This window comes from Octopus bimaculoides, chromosome 7, assembly GCF_001194135.2.
Source record: "Octopus bimaculoides isolate UCB-OBI-ISO-001 chromosome 7, ASM119413v2, whole genome shotgun sequence".
In the NCBI taxonomy this organism is placed as follows: domain Eukaryota; kingdom Metazoa; phylum Mollusca; class Cephalopoda; order Octopoda; family Octopodidae; genus Octopus; species Octopus bimaculoides.
In genome coordinates, this window is record NC_068987.1 from 43,549,034 (window position 1) to 43,569,843 (window position 20,810).

Here is a 20,810-nt window from a genome sequence, read left to right on the forward strand (position 1 = left end):
ATACACACATATACATATACATATATATAGATGAAGGGATATTCCAAGTGGCTTTCCGTTTTCCTATGTGTTTGTTCCGTTGTCTGTAGTTCATTGTTCTAACGTCCTGTACCCTGATATGCATATATATACACATGTAGATGTAAGTATGTACATATATGTGTGTATACATGTATATATATTCTTTGTATTATACATATATATATATATATATATATACACACACACACACATACATATACATATATGTTTGTGTGTGTGTGTGCACATGTCTGTGTGAAGGAGCAATGGAGAGATATTAAGGAGAGGAATGTTTTTTAGACAGGTAAGATTATCAATATCAATATCCAAATCTGATTATACAGCAAACTCCTCCACAATTATCAATTAATTCTGTAGCTCTGCCCACCCCCCATTATCACTTCAAAGCAAATGATTAAATAGGGTGTCTCCCACATTCACATACAATACTCTCACGAACATATAACTGTCCTAATACATACACACTTGAATGCACACATACATACACATATATATTTATTGATACACATGTACACACTAGTATGCGTGTGTGTATTTACACACATATATACACACAAATAGTTATGCACTCACATACATGTACAATATGCACACATAAATTGATACATGAACACAGACAGATACACAAACACATACATGTAGACATTTACACATGCCAACATATATGCACATACATATGTTTCTACAATCATGTGTACATACATTTATACATACAAATGCATACATATACATGCACATATTTATTGACACACATGTACAAACATTTACACACACACACACAGACTAATCAAAGTTTTGCAGATTTCTTTGCTAGCATAATTTGATCCGTCCAACTTTTCAAACTTCCCATCCAATGACCACCATCTGCTACCACAGTAACACCAGTCAAAAGACCAGCTGCTTTGCTGACCAGAAACACAGCGATATTTGCAATATCACTTCGGGTTGCAATCTGCCCAATAGGTATATGCTCACTTAACATTGCTTCAGAAATTTCTGGAGAAACTGAAATAAGAAAAAGAAAAGAAAAAAATGAAATGTAAATAATATAGGATGAGTGCCACATCTTATCTGTTACAAAGATGAAATGTCATGCATCATCATCATCATCACCATTATCATCTGCAATCATCCTTATCATCATCACTGTCATCACTATCCTCGCCCACCACCATCACTACCATGAACATGATCACAGGACAAGCTAATGAGGGAATCTCTACATGGTCACATGACCCACTAGAAATAATAGTTAAATCAACATCAAATCACACTCTTCCACCTTAAAAAGTGAAGGATGTACATTAGACTGTGTTCTAGATCCATCCCCAACAGATGTGATGATTATAGTTGGAAAACTCTGCTGATAGATCTGTTAGATCAGAGCTGATCTGGAGCTAAGCAACATGATTACATGAGTGAATGAAGGAGTCTCCATGTGGTTTGCCCAATTGAAGAATTCTGTTGATTAAAAGTAACAAGTTAACATTTGTTCATTATTAACCATGTCTTTAGGGTTCTGAATAGATAGGGTCCTAAGCAGACAATGTACAGAATGGATAGACTTTGTGCCATATAGATGGTATGCAGAATGGGTAGGATACAATGGAGGATAGAATGTTAGCCAAATAGTTAAAAGACAGTTCATATTCCATCACTAGCACTACAGAGACAATTAACAATAGGTACCATAAGGAGGCACAGTCCATCATTATAATCAACTAAATTGTTTATCTTCATTTTAAAGTCAGCTCGACAGTATTGAAGTGAAATAGTTATTATGGACCTGGAGTAGACAAGCAGCCACACTCCAATGAAATGAAATAATTCTTAGGACAAACAGAGAATCATACTCCAATACAGTTCCCTGGAATATCTTTTAAATTTTATCTTTTACTTGTTTCAGTCATTTGGCTGTGGCTATGCTGGGGCACTGCCTTGAAGGGTCTTTAGTTGAGCAAATTGACCTTAGGATATTCTTTTAAGCCTAGTATTTATTCTATCAGTCTCTTTTGCTGAACTCCTAAGATATTGGGTATGTAAAAACATCAACACCGGTTGTCAAGTGGTGGTGGAGGACAAGCACAGACACAAAGCAACACACACACATAGATATATCAGGCTTCTTACAGTTTCTCTTTACTAAATCCATTCTCTCTACCAAATCCATTCCAGCTTTGGTTGGTCTGAGGCTATAGTAGAAGACATTAGCCCAAGGCAACACGCAGTGGAACTGAACCCAGAACCATGTAGTTGGGAAGCAAGCTTCTTATCATACATCCATACTTATATAAAGATTTCAGTGAGACTTTCATCACCAAATAGTTCCTAGATATTATGCAGAAAATAACATACCTAGTCTCCGGTAACCTTCTGAGTTAGACACAGGTCCTGGTGCTATACACAACACACGTATGCCATTGGGTCCCCATTCCACAGCAAGGTGTTTTGTCAAAGCCTCTGAGTTTGCATAGCAAGAAAAGAAAAAGGAAGACAAAGAGAAACTAGAAAGTAATGCAAGCCACTTAATGTATTAGATGGAGAAACAAGAATTTATTTACTATTTCAGTTTTATCCAATTTTAGTCTTGAGAAGTAAAACTTTTATAGCATGAGACAAACAGTATTGCAAAGATGGGTGGTAGGCTGTGATATTAAAAAACAGGTAAAGATGGATGGATTCTATTATTTGAATCTAGTGAGGGTGTGTGGTTGTTGGCTCCAGTTTTAAAACCTGGTGTGTTGTGTGTAGATTGTGATATCAAATCTACTGAAGGCTTGTGTGTGGACTCCAGTGCTCAAATCTGATACGTGATGTGTTAGCCCAGATATTAAGATCTGGGGGAGATGTGTAAGATCTCATAATGAAATCTAGCAAGGGTGTTCATTGTGTGAGCTCTAATATTGAAATTTGGTGAAGGTGAGTTGTGTGTGGGCAACAATGCTCATAGCAGAAGTGATATGTGGGCTCCTATATTAAAATCTGGCATGGTAAGATGGGTTCTAAACCTCAAATGACTATTACACTTCCCAAATATGATTTACAAGAAGATGAAGGATTATTATAACAATAGTACAATAAAAATAACAATGAAAATAATAAAAACATTAACAATAATAACAATAACACAGACAAAAACTTCAACAATAACAACAACAGAAAAGACTAAAATATTTATTACCAATTGCAGACTTGGCAGCACCTACATGACACTGCAGTGGTACTCCTCTGTAATGTTGAGTGGCTGTGATATTGAGGATGACACCTCCATGATCCTGAAACATTGAAGAGAAAATATGTATGCGTTGTGATGTTAATGTATTAATATGTCAGATTGTAGTCTATAGTGAAATACTAAAATTTTAACAAGTTCACTAAGCAAAGAAAATCTCATCCATGAGTTTTATGTAAAGAACTTTAATATCATCTCACTGTGAAGATTTAAAAGTAAAATATTAAATATATACTTTACTAATAAAGCACATTACTCTACCTCTAGTATTCGAGTACTATTTTTTTCTACCTTGTTTCACATTTATGTGCTTGCTCTGGTATATATATATATGTGTGTGTGTGTGTGTGTATGTGTGTATACTAGAGTGTTAGCCATTATATAATGGGTGACTTTGGAAGTATACTTTTGTCACCTCTTTGGGGTAAAAACATGGCCCATCTCAAAGGCCCTGGTAAAGAGGATCAACAGCTTCAATAGCAGAGCCTTGAGAACCATTGACAACATTAGATGGTACCACCATGTTCTCAACAAGCAGCTGCATGTGAGCATGCATCAGTCTGCAGCCTCCCACCTCATGCACTGGCACAGACATGTCCTCCATCTCCCACTAGATCATCCTATCAGGTTTTTACGCTTATTGGACACAAAAGTTATGTGCTGGAAGAAACCTTGTGGCCAGCCCCACACCAGATGGCTGGATGTGATTAAAAAAGATCTCCAGAGACTTGATGTCACCTTGGAGGATGCAGAGAGGCTAGTATAAGATCTCAAGTGATGGAGAGTACTGGTGGACCTGGTTGGCTCTAAGCATGACGTCTCTGAGACCACTAATCTGGGATGACCCCAGCCCCATCAAACAAGAGCATGAAGCGAAGTGAAGCACCATGGGTAATATCAGGCAATATGGCATACATATAATAATTATAATTTAACTCTCAGCAAATTTCTTGATATCATCAACCCAGTAGTTAACTACTTTACTGACTCCAAAAGGATGAAAGCAAAACTGATCATAGTGGGATTTAAACTCAGAATGTAAAGAGATGAAAGAAATACTACAAGGCATTTTCTGTGATGCTTTAACAAGTCTGTGCAAGGCCAGCAATTTTCTTTCAGGGTGATGGATTTAGTTGATTTCATCAACTCCAGTACTTGACTCCTACTTTATTTTATCAACCTTGAATGGATAAAAGGCAAAGTTGGCCTCAACACAAGGTCATAAATCTAGGGGAAGGGATCAGTTGATTAAGTTGATATAAGTATTTTATCGACCTCAGAAAGATGAAAAGCAGAACTGACCTTGGCAGGATTTGAACTCAGAACGTAAAGAGCTGGACGAAATGCTACTAAGCATTTTGGCTAACATGTTAATGATTCTGTCAGCTCTCTGCCATAACAACAACAACTGCAAGGATAAGTACAGGGAGCAACAACTCTGTAAAATGAGAGCAGTTCGTAGAGCAGCAACTCTACAAACTACACTTGTCTTGTCTGATTCTGTTGGGGCCACAGCAGGACCTAGAGACACACAGAATCATACTGAATAGAGGACTGACACACTACACCATACATTCAACTGAGCATGTCAGAATGAGAAGAGTGATCATCAATTTAATGGAAAGTATGGTATATTCAGAGCTGTATATATTTGTCAAGTGCACACACACATTCAGCCAGCTGTATAGTGTGTTGCCATTGAGATCTAGATTTACACAAAAATTACAAGTCCCACAATGACCACCACTACAGAAATGTAGCTATATGCTTGAACAAGATATTCTACTCACTCTCATGTATTTCTCATAGACCACTTTACTGACATTAAAGGTTCCCATGGTGTCAATTTCTTGGATAGTTTGGAAAGCATGGAACGACATATTGGAGGCCAAACACAAGAAGTTGCCAGCAGCACCTGTAATGAAGGTGATGTACAAAAAGACAGTTGTGTTTTATAAATACATATATCATATAATTGTGTGTATATGTGTTTATATATACACATAAAAAGGAGCTTGCTTTCTTGTGATTCAAGTTTCATTTCAAACAAACTTTATACTTTACAATATGTACTGAGTTCTCTTTCCTGCATTCATTTGACAAAAAGATCAACATTTCAATACCATTCACACTTATTCATGAACACACATACACACACAAAAGCTCTACATAAATAAATATTAATATATAATAATAATAATGAAATTATTGTATACAGTGCTCAGGTGCACTACAACTTGTCAAAAGTGTGCATAAAGCATATGCAGTATTGTACAAATGTCTGGAAAGTGAACAGTGTACGAGTCAGATACATGCTTGCGTGTGTATGGAGGGGAGAAAATTAGGTGTAGTGTTGGCGAATCTCAGGAAGCATGGAAGTTTTGAAGGATGCAATGCTCCGACAACTAACAACTGATGCTGGCAGTTTGTTCCATACTTCAGCAACTCTTAGCGTGAAAAAGTGTTTCCGAAAGTCATGGGAGCTGTGCTGTTTTCTGACTTTGTAAACATGTCCATGGGTGTTAGACAGGTGGAATTTGAAAAGGTGCTCAGAGTTATTGTTAGTAAGATGGTTAATAATTTTATGGGAGTCTGAGCTTCAATGTATCCACACCCAAGGAAGTAAGGCGTTCAGAATATGGCAAATGCCTGATAGAGGGTATTCTCTTGGTTGCACGTTGCTGAACAGTTTCCAGACGATTAATATCCTGGGCAAGACAGGGGTTCCAGACTGGAGATGCAAACTCCAGGTGAGGCTGCACCATAGCTATATAAAGCCTCAGATAGATAGCCGGAGAGCAGCTCACAAAGGACTTGGTAAGTGATGCCAAGACACCCTCAGCCTTCTTGGCAATTTTAGCAATGTGTTTTGTCCAACTCAAACTGCTGTCAACAATAATGCCCAGGTCATGTTCGCAAGAAGACTTTTTGAGATTAGTGTTGTGGAGGGAGTAAGTAGATGCTGGGTTTTTCCTCCCAAAATGCATGGTGGTACATTTGTCCACAGCCAGCTTGAGTTGCCAGTCGATGATCCATTGGTGGATCGTGTCCAGGTCTGATTGCAATAAAGATCTATAGTGTACAGGATCTGTCCTTTTTATTTCGAGGTACAGCTTGATGTAATCTGCATATTTCAGCACTGTGGCATTCTTTAAGTTGGCATCTATATCATTAATATATGCAACAAATAGAAGGGGGCCAAGAACACATCCCCGTGGTACACCAGATGTCATCTCATAGGGTGAAGAGTGATGTCCTAGAACTGTGACAACCTCTTTTTGGCCGATAATGAAAGACTTCAACCAGTTATAAAGATCATCTCTTATACCCATTGCAGAGAGTTTCACCATAAGTCTTTTGTGCGACACAATTAAAAGCCTTAGCAAAGTCAAGGTAAACAACATCCACCCAGGAGCCGCCATCAGTGATTCGGGTAATATCCTCAAGAAACTCAATGAGTTGATTACAGCAGCTGGAGTTAGGAATAAATCCAAATTGTGATGGCTGGATGAGGCTGTGAGACTTCCAGAAGTTCTAGAAGGTTTCTCTGACACAGGATTCCATCAGTTTGGTGATGTAGCTATTAAGACTGACAGGGCGATAGTTGACAGGCAATGTGCGGTCACCTTTTTTTAACAGAGGGATAACACTGGCAGTTTTCCATTGCTCTGGAGTAACACCCTTGTCAAGACAGAATTGAAAGAATAGTGAAAGCTGGTTCAGAAGAAAGTACCCACCATGTTTGAGAAGTAGCTATGTAACACCATCGAGACCAGGAGAGGCATAGTTATGTTTATTCTTAAGGTGGCGTTGTAGCATTGCTGGTGTAAATTTCATAGTAGTTATAGAGTCCGATGTCAGAGGTGATGGAGATGGAACATTTCAACAGTAAAGATGCCTGCATAGCATCCAGTAATAATTTCTGCACATTCTTTGGGATTGTCAGTGATCTGGCCTGTGTGAGGATTGCGAAGGGGACCAACTGGAGTATGAGGTCTCTGCTTTGAATGGACATACCTCCAGAACACTTTGCTGTCAGGGTTGGCTGCTATGCGCTGTTCGAATTTTTTGCCACCTGCTTGAGATGGTTGGATGATCTATTGCACTTTTTCGTGTTAATCTCTGATTTGTGCATTTTGTATTCCTGTTCAGCATTACGGCATTCTTTCCTAGCAAGTCGAACTGCAGCAGTCTCCCAAATTGCACTATTGAGTGGTTTTTTGTGCTTTCATGGTACCGATGCTGCACATGCCATCCATATTGAATTCAGAATGTTCTGAAGCATAGTGTTCACATCTCCATAGACATAAAATTCGAGCCAGTTTGGGCATCGCAGCTTGGTACAATAAGAGTTCCAGTCTGCTTTATTCCAGTCAAAGTGGGCAGTTTGAAGATGGTTGTGGTTTTTATTACAACCAATCAGAGACAAGTCAGCCATGATCATGGAATGATCAGAGTCACCCAAAGGTTCTTCAGTAGTGACACTAATAATTGTTTCATGAGAAGTGGTGAATAGCAGATCCAAAGTGTTGTTACTCCTTGTTGGGGAGGTAATGACTTGGGATCAATTTGAATTCAGCACTAGCTCAAGGAAATCGTCTGCACTTGGCGGCCAATGGAAGGCCTCCCAGTCAATCTCAGGGAAATTGAAGTCCCCTGCAATATAAATATAAGTGGCTGTTTTTATGGCAGCAACTCTGAGGATATCAAAAAGTTGTGTGTCTTGATGAATATTTGGGGAGCAGTAAACAACTCCAATTAGAAGTATTGACATGGTCATGTGTATATTGCAGAAAAATACTTCCTGTTGAGATTGGTTCAAATTATCACAAGGAATTGCCGATAGGTTTGAACAAACGTAGACCGTCACACCCCCACCACGACGATTAATGCTATCTTTGTGGAACAGATTGTAGCCGGCTATGCTGAAAACCCCATCACAGAGTGCAGAACGTGCCCATGTTTCCGTGACTGATGAAATCTGGGTCGATACTTTTGATGTAAGAGTCAAAAAAATGTTGTTGCATAAACTATGGGCATTCAAGGACAACAGTTTGTATCTGGATTTCAGATGATGATGATATACAGGGGATGGCTGATTGTTCTTGTTTAGTTTCCCATGGTTTTGTATTGCTAGTTATTGTGGGTGCAGTATCCTCAGACCAACTGATATCCCTTATCTATGACTCACCAGACTTGACAAATTTCCATATTTGCCCATCATCATGTAGGCTAAAGCTTTCCTGTGGCACAGAGTTGCGATTTAGGGAAGCTACAGTTTTTAGCTTTGGGTTTACATCAGGCTGTAGGCCAGAGCGTGTCCGAAAGGTAATTCTGTTTTCGCGCCGAGCCCTATCAGCAGCTAGATGGTATGCCCGCGCCTCAGTAGAGTTCAAAAACGACAGCCGAATCAATCTGGGTTTGGATCCTGGTTGGCTAAAGCGGAAAGCACTTTTTGGAGGAACACAGCTTAGGTCCTTAGATGTGTTGCCAGTAAATGCTTGTAGATCAACTGTATCTTCCGATACTCCGATGACAATTACCTCATGGGTGGTTGATTCAGTGGCTTCCTCGATGTGTCTAGGTTCAGTAGAATTCAATGTTTTCACCTACATGCAACTCTTTGTCTCCCTGCTCACTATCACCACTTGACAACCAGTGTTGGTGTGTTGTCCCTGTAACTTAGCAGTTCAGCAAAATAGTCCAACGAAATAAGTATTAGGCTAAAAAAATAGGTACTGGGGTTGATTCATTTGACTAAAATTACTCAAAGCAATGCCCCAACATGGCCACAGTCTAGTAACTGAAACAAGTAAAGGATAAAAGACGGGGACAAGTGCTGTAGTGTTAAAGAAGTACACTGTCACTGGTCAGGTTGTTTCAGCTGGATTGACTCATTGAGTCAGTGATTTGCTAAACCTAAAGCTCTGCATAGACTGTGTGGTTGTTTCCAAGCATTTTGCAGTAGATTAGCACTTCCCACCAAATGCAGATCACTATCTCGTGTGGATGCCACTTTGGCTCAGTTTGAAGTGTTGCTTGTCTGTCAGGATGTAGTTATTCTTTCCTCTGCTTTATGTTGATGTAAAGACACTATTTTTCTTCACCAGAGACGATGCAATAAAGAAGTCTCTGGTTGTGTTCTTAAGTAGCCTAGTGTCAAATGAGTAAACTGGTGGTAATAGAGGGGTACTGGAGTTAGTCTCTTTTGTTCGAAGCATGTGACACTCATGGACTGTGTGAAGGTGATGGGTGATGATATTGTGAAAGCAGCCCATTTATTGGACCAATTCTCTTGTGGTCAACCAGAACACGGAAATTCTGTGAGGTCCAATTCCCACCCATCCACCCTTGAAGTGTGAAAACTATTTTAAGGCAGTTCTTTCAGTAATAGCACCTTCTCTGTACACAGCACAAAAATCCTATAGCACCTTCTCTGTACACAGCACAAAAATCCTTGAGTGGTTCTGGCAGCATTGGGACCTTGACTGAAAGTGAAGAGAAGTAGGTATCGAAAATGCTCACTTTTTCCTACTTAGTAATCTTTGCTATCAGTAGAGAGATAAAACTTCTAAAAGGATAAACAAAAGTTGTAGAGAAAAACAGCTACAAGAAAAAAGAAAAGAAAAAAGCCCATAAAGCTATGATAAACATACTTTTTGTGTAAATTAAAATAACATTGGAAAGAAATGAATGAATTTATCTAACAAGTCCAATATACAAATATATGCACATGCATTCATGCATACATACATATATATTTAAATATATATACACAAACACACTTATACACATGTGCATGCATACCTACATACATACACCATCATTATTATTGTTGCTTTAATATCCACTTTTCCATGATTGCATAGGACAGATAGAATTTGTTGAAACAAATTTTCTATGGCTGGATGCCCTTCCTGTCACCAACCCTTACTTATTTCCAAGTAAGGTAATGTTTCCCATGGCTAGACATGTTTTTCACAGAAAATTGGAAATGAACAACATCCCCTGCATGACAAAGCTGCTTGTTTACAACTATCATGTGATGTCAGGACAAGGATGCACACACACACACACACACAAGAGAACATGGGCATAACCTGATTCTTTTATATTTCAATTGTTACTTATGTTTCAGTATTTAGCGACATATAACATCACACTATGGATATAACCAGTAGATGCAGCTTATAGGACAATCAAAAAAGAAATATAAGTTAGAACAACCAGACGATGATGGAGTCACATGCTTAAGGAGGAAGTAGGATGGGAGAGTAGGTAGATAAAATTTGATCTAATTGTTGTGCATCTTGTGTATCCCCCACCAACCAAACACATATATACACAATAGGCCTCTTCCAGTTTCTATCTACCAGATCCACTCACACTAGTTAAACTAGGAAGATGAAGTTAAACACATCAAAGTAAACTACATCTAAGTATGATGAAGTCTATACCTCACTGATTAGTGCATAAAAATACCAGAATGTATCTGAAGTTGTTTACTATAACTACTGACTTAATTAAAATAAGGTCTTTTCAAGAAGGAATCAAATGACCAATTTTCAAATTTCTCCATGCTTGAAAGGAAACTAAAACAAACTCAGTTAAAGAAATATTAATTAGCAAAGAAATTTTTCGTTTTGTTCTCACAGAATAATTATTTCTAGCTATTAATATAATGTTCCCAACTTAACTATACCTGAACTTTTTATTGTCTAAGTGTTGCACACTGGAAACATGGACATTTAAAAAAACTGTGATTGTTTAGGTGGTTATATTAAAACAATGTAACTTGAAAACTTGAAGATTACACTGAAAAAGTGAAATAAAATATCGTCATAGATACATTTTTAAAAAGACATATTTGTAGGAAGAGTATCTCCTCAGTCTCAAACACACATAAACAGCAACTCACACAAACATAGACAGACATACAGAGTGATATACATGCACATACACCAACTCTGTTACAAACATAGGCACATACTAACTCACATACAAACAGACACACAACTCACACACACAGACATGCAGACAAACATACATCAAGTTTCTCCCTCACTCTTTCTTTTTCTCATACACACACATTATAAATTAGAGAAGAAAAGAGGTGGAAAAGGGTGAATAAAAATTTACAAGGAATTCCAAGAAAAATAAATAAATAAATAAATAAATAAATAAAGCCCTTGCAATTCAAATTCAGAAGATAAGTTAGTGTTAACATACTAAATGCCAGAAGTATTAAGAAGATGACCAGAAGTAATTCTAAGAAGAGAAAATATGAATTACTAATATTGATTTACTTATGGCAAATATGGGAGAAAACATGGATATAGTCAAGCCTTATTCTGACCACCTCGGCAATTAGTAGACTTCAACGTCTTTATCAAAGTAGTAATGAAAAGAATTACAGAGAAGATATACAACATTTATATGCATTAGTCGGTGTAGAAAATTAGTAAATTTTAGAGAGTAAATTACTCTGAGACGCCACTCGCACAGAAAACAACAGGGAAGTTAGCGTAAATGTACTCAATATAGTCAGTGTTAAAAAGAGAATGAAAAATACAAAAGTGGGAGATAACTCTATTAAAACGAAAGTTATAGTGAGTTACTTCCCTTAAAAATAAATTTTAAAAGGAATTGGAACGCTTTACAGAAACATTTTGAAATAGAAAGAAAATATCGTTGATACCAACCATTAATCACAATATCTATCTTTCCGAATTTCTGCAGTGATTTATCAACCGCGTTTTGAATTTCATGGGGCTGAAACGAGTAAAAATATAAAAGAGTTGCAAAAATTCTATGACATGCAGAATAAAAGAACAAGGTTCATTCTGTTGCAAGCATTCAAAACAGAATTTTGGACCTATTCTTCGTTTTCCATGCAGACAAGACATGTTCTGGTTGGGCATCATTCGTATTCCAACCCTTGAGCGCGTACAAAGCTCATAATCATCGCCTCACTTCTCTACAGTGACTTATAATATATAAAATAGCATCATCATCATTGTTGTCTCCATGGATTTAAGGTCCACTTTTCAATGCTTGCATGGGCCAGATGGAATTCATTGAACAGATTTTTCTACGGCTGGATGTTCTTCTTGTCATCAACCCTCACCAGTTTCCAAGCAAGATGATATTTCCCCAAGGCCAGACACGTTTTCCATGGAAGACTGGGAACAAACAACCTCACTTATATGGCAGTGATAATCACTTAGAATCATCATGTAGTGCCAAGACAAGGGTACACACAAATGATTACTTACCAGCGACAGGTTTCTTTTGCTTTGTGTCAACCTAATCCATTCAGGCTTTGTGTCGGCCTGGGGCTACAGGAGAAGATACTTGTCCAAGGTGTCGTGAACATGAAACAACATGGTTGAGAAGCAAACTTCTTAACCACACAGCCATGTTTGTGCTTTTGTAAGTATTTAATTATGACCCTTTATCTTGGAAGTTTAAATGTTACAATTTACTTTATCAATTTCTGTGATCAATAAAATGATGAACAATCCACACTGGAACTGCACCATACTGTAGGCAATTGTTTAATTGCAAACCAATTTGTTTGTGTGTTGACTTAAACCACTTAAGCCAATAGCCTTAGATTTCATCTGGCCCTGACAATCTCCAGTTTGGCAGTTTTGATACCTGTGTAATTACATCTTCCATTGTTATGCATACATGATCCTTCCTTGGAGCCTCAGTGTAATGGAGTTTGGATCTCACAGAATGAATCCACTCAGCACAGTAGTTGTGACAAAACTCTCTTGCTCTCAGACAGTATTCCAAAACTGGTAGGTTTCTTCTGTTTCAGGAGGTATATTATCTTCTTTCACCACCTAAGTTCTTAAAAAACTGCCTGGTTATTTGTGAATGACCTGTTTTGATGGAACTGTGATATGCGATCAGTATAGCATTTCACTTGCAATGTTTTTGCCTGAATACGTTCTTTTAGGGGTTTGACAATAGTTTCTATATGATATTTGGATCATTTTTTTATGCAACTCAGATCTTTACACAAGGTTTTAATATCACCTTTGATTCTCTGCTTCCACCATGGCTCCTTCTGTCTGCCTGATTTCCTCTCTGTTTTTTCCAACCACTTCACATACTAAAATTGAAGTGGATCTAATCAAGTCCCTTATTTCTGATAGATCTTTCATTGAAATATCCCATTAACCAAAAGGAACCCATTATGGGTTGCACATTTCACACTGACACATTCAAAGCATCTTAAATTCACCAGCTCTGTTCCTGCTCTTATAATAATAAATTTCCTCGAGTCATCATTAGATCCTTCTGTTCTTCAATCATATCCTCCGGTAATACAGGGTCATCTACATTATATTGATACCTTTCCCTTCCTCCATACACATCCCTCTCTTTTACTACACTTTCACCTGGCCTATTCATCTGCTGATCTTCACCTACATTATCCTCCTCAAGGTTATCATTACCACGGAGGCTTTTTCTGATTGTCTGAAGAAAGCCTCTATTCTGAATCATTATCTGATTCATGAGCCCATTTTCAGTAACCTGGAACATACCCAGCTGGTTCCAAAGTTCTAATGATCTTTTTCTGATAGCTTTACATAAGCCATTCTTCTTGTGTAGCAAGGCTTCTTCATGGCACTTAACTGCATTTTTGTTTGTATCAACAAGCCACATGTGTTTGTGAGCATGTTGTATATTTTAACCAGTAAAGAGACCACAACTATGTGGAGCCTGGTCTCCCACTCCATTGCCCTCTAAGGGGCTCTTGCTGGGCATAGGAGATCTGGTGTCTTGGACATCCAGGGGAGTCTCCCCATACACATTGTTATTTGGATTGGTATTAGTTATCATCATTGTAATGAACGAGAGTGATTTTCTACGGAGTTTGCTTCCTGAGTGTATTTAGTCGAGATTTTCATGAAAAGGATTACCCTAAATATAACGCCAACTCTAACTTAGTTGCTAGCCAAAGATTAAGGATCCCAAGTTTGCCCTGTGTAACTTGCTGCAGGATTCCCACAGAAGTAGAGGTTACACTGACATATGCAGGGCAGGGGTGGCACCAATTCCCTGAGCTGTTTTGAGCTGTTCACTGCCACCATCATGATCGTGGTGATGATCATCATCAAGGCAGTGAACTGGCAGAATTGTTAACATGCTGGACAAAATGTTTAGTGGCATTTTGTTCTTTACATACTGAGTTCAATAATACAGTTCTATAGTTAAGAGATGAAGAATTATGTACATTATTTACAATTGACAGATATTTGTCCTCAACAAACAAGATGAGGACAAATATCCATCAATTGTAAATAATGTAAATAATGTATACTGAGTTCAAATTCCACCAAGATCAACTTTGCTTTTCATCCTTTTGGGGTTAGGTACTGGGGTCGATGTAATTGACTAGCCTGCTCCTACCAAATTTCAGGACTTATGTCTATAACAGAAGGATTATTATTATTGTTATCATTATTACTTCTAAGGTGGCAAGCTGGCAAAATTGTTAGCATGCCAGGTGAAATGTTGCTTAAGGATTTTGCCTAGCTATGTTCTGAGTTCAAATTCTGCTGAGGTCAACTTTGCCTTTCATCCTTTCAGGGTCGATGAAATAAGTACCAGTTAAGCACTGGGGCTGATGTAACTGACTTATCTTCTCCTTCAAAGTTGCTGGTCTTGTGCTAAAATTTGAAACCATTATTATTATTACTTCTAACACTCGCTGAAAATCTTGTATTTTTGGAGTGCATGTAATCAAATAAATTTACTCACAGAAAATTACTGTAACATGTTAATACAACCATAGTAATTAAAGGATACAGTTGAGTTGAAATGAAATCTTTTCACAGGATCATATACCCAAACCTATATCCTTTTACAAAAACTGACTCCTCTATATACTTCCCTTAACCACAATTTCTTGTTCCTCTCATCAAACCTAACAAGTGTTAGCATCTCTCTCTTTTCCACTCTCACCCCATCACTTCTAAACAGTTCCTATGACCAACTCCCACTCCTTATTACTTCCCTTACTGAACAACGAAAAGAACAGTGAACAACAGAAATAATGTTTGTAGTGCAGTTTTACCTTCCTTACGTCTGCCTGGATAGGGAGACACTGTTTCCCTGTAGCTTTCTCTAGAATATCTGCAGATTTAACCAATTTCTCCAGTTTGCGACTGGCAATCACAGTATCACAGTTGTGTCTGAAATGGAGACATAACAGTTGCTGTACAGATATCAAATATTGAAGGGGATATGAGAGTGAAGGGAAATATTTTTTTTTTTTATAATTAAATTTTTGCAATGGTTTAGTGAAGGGAGAATGAAGGGCAGATCACTAAAACTTTTGGAGAGTATTTTAAAGGGAAAAGGAGGATGAAGCTACAAGTGAAGAGTTGCTATTTACTACAGTCATGGTATATGGCCATGCTAGTAGTAGTCAGTGGCCATAGGTGAGCCTACCAGCAAGCAGGGCAACATTAAAAGATGTTATTATCAGCACTAAGCTCCAGCCATACCTTATATCTAAGGTTTCCATAAGTCAGGTTTTACTTTGCATGTGCATCTGGAAGGGTCTTCAGAGTGATCCATGCAGCAAATCTCTCCTCATTCCATTACCAATATCATTCAAGTGAATGATAATAACTGCTGTAGGTGAATTCAGATTGAAAAGTGCCAGAACAAGAACTGGAAGGCATTTAGTTTAGATTTTACCAATTCAGTGGCACAAGCATAACATTTTCTTTGGTAGAGGAGAGTGTATCAACCACAATATTGGACTCAGAAGGATGAAAGGCAAAGATGACTCTGGTGAGATTTGAACTAAGAAAATAAAGACATTTTATTGAAACCCAAACCATTCTGCCATAGATAACAGAAATAGGCTAACCTTTACAATGATACATATCACTTAAAGGTTAATAGCTACGTCAAAACTAGGTTAACTTTCATAGTTATAGTAGTCACATAAAGAGGGCTATACAATGACAGTGGAAATAGACCAACTTTCATAAAAACCTCAAAAAGAGGGTGATATGTATCACCAGCAATTCCTGTTGCAAAGAAACTAATTTCCAGTCATAGTAAAGCGTCTTATAGTGTTATCCATGATATCCTCGATTCAACGTGTTATTCGAAATGGCCACTCTCTCTCTGATCATCAAATGCGCATGCCCTTTATATCAAGGGAAGTTACCCAAATCATAGCACAATCTGCATAACATTCACTCCCTCTTAAAAAAATTTTTTTTAATTTTCATATATCAAGCCTTTTCAGGGCTTTCCAAATTCTTTTGAGATCAATGCAGTTGAGGGGATTCTTTTTGTTTAGATTTCAGTTAGATCTCTGTCTGATTCTTGAGGGACCACAAGTGTCTGGGTAAAGTCATCAATTGGGTTAATTTTTCTTGGTGATGCCAATTGTTTCGTAGATACTGTGGTTTTGCGACCGTCTGGGTAATGAACATGAGTGTATTGGGGGTTAGCTTCAATTAAATGAACTTGGTCAATGGTCATACTTTCTATTACGATTGTTCCTTTGCACAAGCACAGGTCCTGGGTTGATAGTTAAAGAGACGTTCATGAAGAGTGGCATTGGTGGACGTACAAAGTAGAGATCTGATCGAATGCAACATGTCTGGAAGAACTGTTTCCCATGAAGATACTGGAAGGGCACGAGTTTTCAAAGAGAATAGTACTGATTTCCAAATAATACCATTATATCTTTCTACTTGACTGTTCCCAGTGGGATTGTATGGTATCATCCTACTCGTTGCAATGCCCTTACTAAGAAACCATTCTCTCAATTTTGTAGACATAAAGGCAGTTCCATGATCGGAATGTACATAACTGGGCATACCAAAAACTGAAAACAAGTCTGTAAAACATCTTATTACAGTCTGAGCTGATGTGTCAGATACTGGATAACTAAACAGAAACTGAAAGTATTCGTCAACAATTGTTAGAAGATAAGGATGCTTTGTGGAAGGAATCAGGCCTTTGAAACTGATTGAAATTCGTTTGAATGGCTGCGTGGCCTTAATTAAGTTAACTAAGTTTGGTTTATAATTTTGTGGCTTCCTTGACATATAAAGCAATTCCTACAAATTTGTTTCACGTTCTCCAACAAATATGGAAGATTTCTACTGTGGACAAAATGATGAAGGCGTATTACATAGGATGGCACAGTCATCATCATCATCCATCATCTTATGTCTGGGTTTTGTCCTTGTTAACGGGGGTGGCCAGATCTATCTCATTGCCATAGCAACTGCCCTCACACCATATTGCCCGGTTTTGGGCATCCTTGTTCTCAAGCCAACCCTCCTAATCACCTCCTCCACTTGTCCCCTCTACATTTTCCTTGGTCTACCTTGCTTTTGCTGTCCATTTACCTCAAACTCTAGCACCCTCTTCAGAATATGCTCCTCATCCCTCCTCAACACATGCCCATATCACTGCACTCCATTCACCAGCTGTTCCGCTGATTCCTTCCTTGATGTATCCCCATCAAGTCCTCAGTCCACCTCCTATCAAACAGCCTCATGCCACACATTTCTCTCTCAGTCCTCCTCAAAATTGCCATCTCTCTCTCACTCAAACACTATGTCTCACTCCCATATAGGATTGCAGTTCTCATACAACTCCTATAGACCTTTCCTTCATCTCCAATGAGAACCTTTTCCTATATAACAATGCTCCACATGTCCTGAACTTCACCCAGCCAAGTCTTGCTCTTGTTACAGCTGCTTCACAGCTACCCTATCTCTCAAATAACAAAACCCTCTCACCGTCTCCACCTCGTCACATAGTGTGCATGTAACTCATAAAGTGAATGTGAATTGATTGCTGAACAGTGTGCACTAGTGAATGCATCTGGAGCAATGTTACTGGATCCTGGGCGATAGTGAATATCATGAGTATGGAGATAACGCAATGCACCATCTCATAATTTTATCATTTTTAATTTTGCTCATCACTTTATACATGAATGCAACAGAACATTGATCAGTAATTAATGTGAAATGTCTACCTAGAAGACAGTGTCTCCAATGATGAATTGATTCGATAATTGCTTGGGCTTCCTTTTCAACAGAGGAGTGGTACAGTTTGCTACCTTGTAGCATGCGAAAATGGAATGTGACTGGTCTTCCATCTTGATTTAGTGTTGCAGATATAGCAAAATCCAAAGCATCTGTCTCATCAGTAAATGGAATGTTCTCATCTACTATTTGAATGGCAGCATTAGCTAGTTCTATCTTCAATGACTCAAATGCTTTTACTTGTTGGCTATTTAGAGGAAATTTTGATCCGTTATTGAGAGGAAATATTTTGTCAGAAAATTTGGAAATCCACTTAGCATAATAAGAAAACATACCGACTATACGTTTTAATGATTTCTGGTCGGTTAGTGTAGGAAGATTGAGGAGTGGAGCAAGCCTTTCTGGGTTAGCGCTGAGGGTATTGTGTGAGATACAGTATCCAAGAAAGTCAACGGTTGTTGAGCAAACACATTTCTCTTCATTCATGGTAAGCCCTTCACTTTTTGCTGCTTTTTCAAATTTTTCAAAATTCTTATTGTGATTATTTTGATCTTTCTCACATATGGTTAGATTGCCTATGAATGGGAATGTATCTTGCAGCCTGTATTTACTCACAAAGTCATCCATTATATGTTGGAAACATGCACTGCCATTAGTTACTCTGAATGGCTTTCTAGTAGAATGCCACAATTTACCATCAGCTTCAAAGGCAGTGAATTGATGATCTTCCTCTGATAGAGGAATCTGATGGTATGCTGAACATAAGTCTATAGTATTGTAGACTTTATACTTGACAATAGTGTTAGCTTACTCATTGATTTTAGGAAGAAGATAGGCATCAAACTGTGTATATTTGTTAATTGTTTCTGAATAGTCAATCACCATTCTTCGCTTTTTTTTTTCTTGAACAACTAGCACTTGCAATTTCCAAGGAGAGTTACTGGGTTCAAGAGTCTATAAAGTCAGTGAAAGCTCTAAACCAATGATTAAAAGTCTTGTCAGCATTTGTGGAGTTTGGGTCGGCATTCAATCTGTTCGGTTTCAAGTATCTTTCCATATTTGGTATCCTTCCCAACTTGTACTCGTCTTTTCATAAATTTCTCTCTCTATAGATTATTCAACAACTTCTTCAAGATTTAGAAATTAGTTTCTTTGATTGATATGTATCACCAGTAATTCCTGGTTCAAAGAAACTAATTTCCAGTCATAAGCCACAACAGTAAAGTGTCTTATAGTGTTATCCATGATATTCTTGATTCAACGTATGTTATTCAAAGTGGCTGCTCTGATCATCAATAGGTTAACATTCATAATAACTTCATAAAGAGGACTATACAATGACAGTAAAAATAGGCTAACATTCATTATAACACTGACTTCATAAAGAAGGTTAACAATGATACAACCAATCAGTTACTCTCCTTTTTGATACACACCTCATAAAGATCTCAGCGATGGTAAAACATATTCCACTTCCACCTCCAGTGATGAATGCTACTTTGTTCCTGAAACAGATAATATATATTTTTAATTATTCACATATACAAGTGTGTATTATTATTATTATTATTATTATTATTATTATTATAGACGTCACACAGTATACAATATCGTGAGGTTGTTGATTGAAGATATTGTGTCTACTGGGGGTTTGTACTGTTTGTCGAGTCACAATAGGACCTCAAACAAAGAGTACTTTACACAATATGCATGCAGCTCCAAGTAGTGCCGATTTTTGCAATACATGTAGATTGTAGGGTATTTCTAAGGTTTTCAGATTGGGTGGTATTGAACCCAATGCACCGATGACAATAGGGATAACCTTTATGTTCGACTCTCATAGCTGTCACATCTTAGTGATCTCAATTCTCAGGTCTCCATATTTATCAACATTTTCTCTTTCTTTGGTGATGATATGTTAATCTCCTGGCACTGCCACGTCGATTATCAGGCACTCTTGCTTGCCCCTCCTAAAGGTTATCATATCCAGCCTTTGGTGCTCTAACACCTTAACTGTCTGGAAATCAAAGTCCCAGAGGAATTTTGCCTTCCCCTTTTCCAGTGTATGTTGGTACCAAACACCTGTAACCTCATATCCATACTTACGGCATAGGAGCCAGCGGATGTTTTGGGCTACCTTGTTGTGTCTACACTTGTACTTTTTCTGCACGAGACATTCACAAACACTAACAATGTGAGTCATACTTTTGACCCTCTTCCCACACATTCTGCAGAGGTCTGATGCACTTCTGTGGTATATATTATTATTATTATTATTATTGTTCAGTAGTTTCATTTTTATAACGTGCTTTCACTTCACTACCGAGCGCAGCTCTGTGCGCCTTGGGTATGTGCTGTGGTTTGCTGTGGTGCTCTTATGTTTACTGTATTGAAAGTGTTTTGCTTAGAATGTGTGCAGTACCCAGTAGTGCAATTTTCTGTATGTTATATATATTTGTAAGTCCTGGTGTTTTTGTTATGTATTT

At 37.9% G+C, this 20,810-nt stretch overlaps 1 protein-coding gene across 3 annotated transcripts in view; it reads right to left on the reverse strand.

Annotated features, from left to right (window-relative positions):
* Positions 1-6: 6 nt before the first annotated feature.
* Positions 7-20,810, reverse strand: part of LOC106883385 (peroxisomal 2,4-dienoyl-CoA reductase [(3E)-enoyl-CoA-producing]) — a 51,342-nt gene continuing 30,538 nt past the window's right edge. For all 3 annotated transcript variants that reach the window (XM_052969568.1, XM_052969569.1, XM_014934382.2), the window contains 7 exons: positions 19,761-19,829; positions 15,369-15,486; positions 11,977-12,046; positions 5,065-5,189; positions 3,224-3,317; positions 2,398-2,502; positions 7-1,047 (listed from right to left, as the gene is read on the reverse strand). In XM_052969568.1, coding sequence (XP_052825528.1) covers positions 830-1,047; positions 2,398-2,502; positions 3,224-3,317; positions 5,065-5,189; positions 11,977-12,046; positions 15,369-15,486; positions 19,761-19,829 — 799 coding nt within the window. In that variant the 3' untranslated portion in view covers positions 7-829. The remainder of the gene's footprint in view (positions 1,048-2,397; positions 2,503-3,223; positions 3,318-5,064; positions 5,190-11,976; positions 12,047-15,368; positions 15,487-19,760; positions 19,830-20,810) is intronic.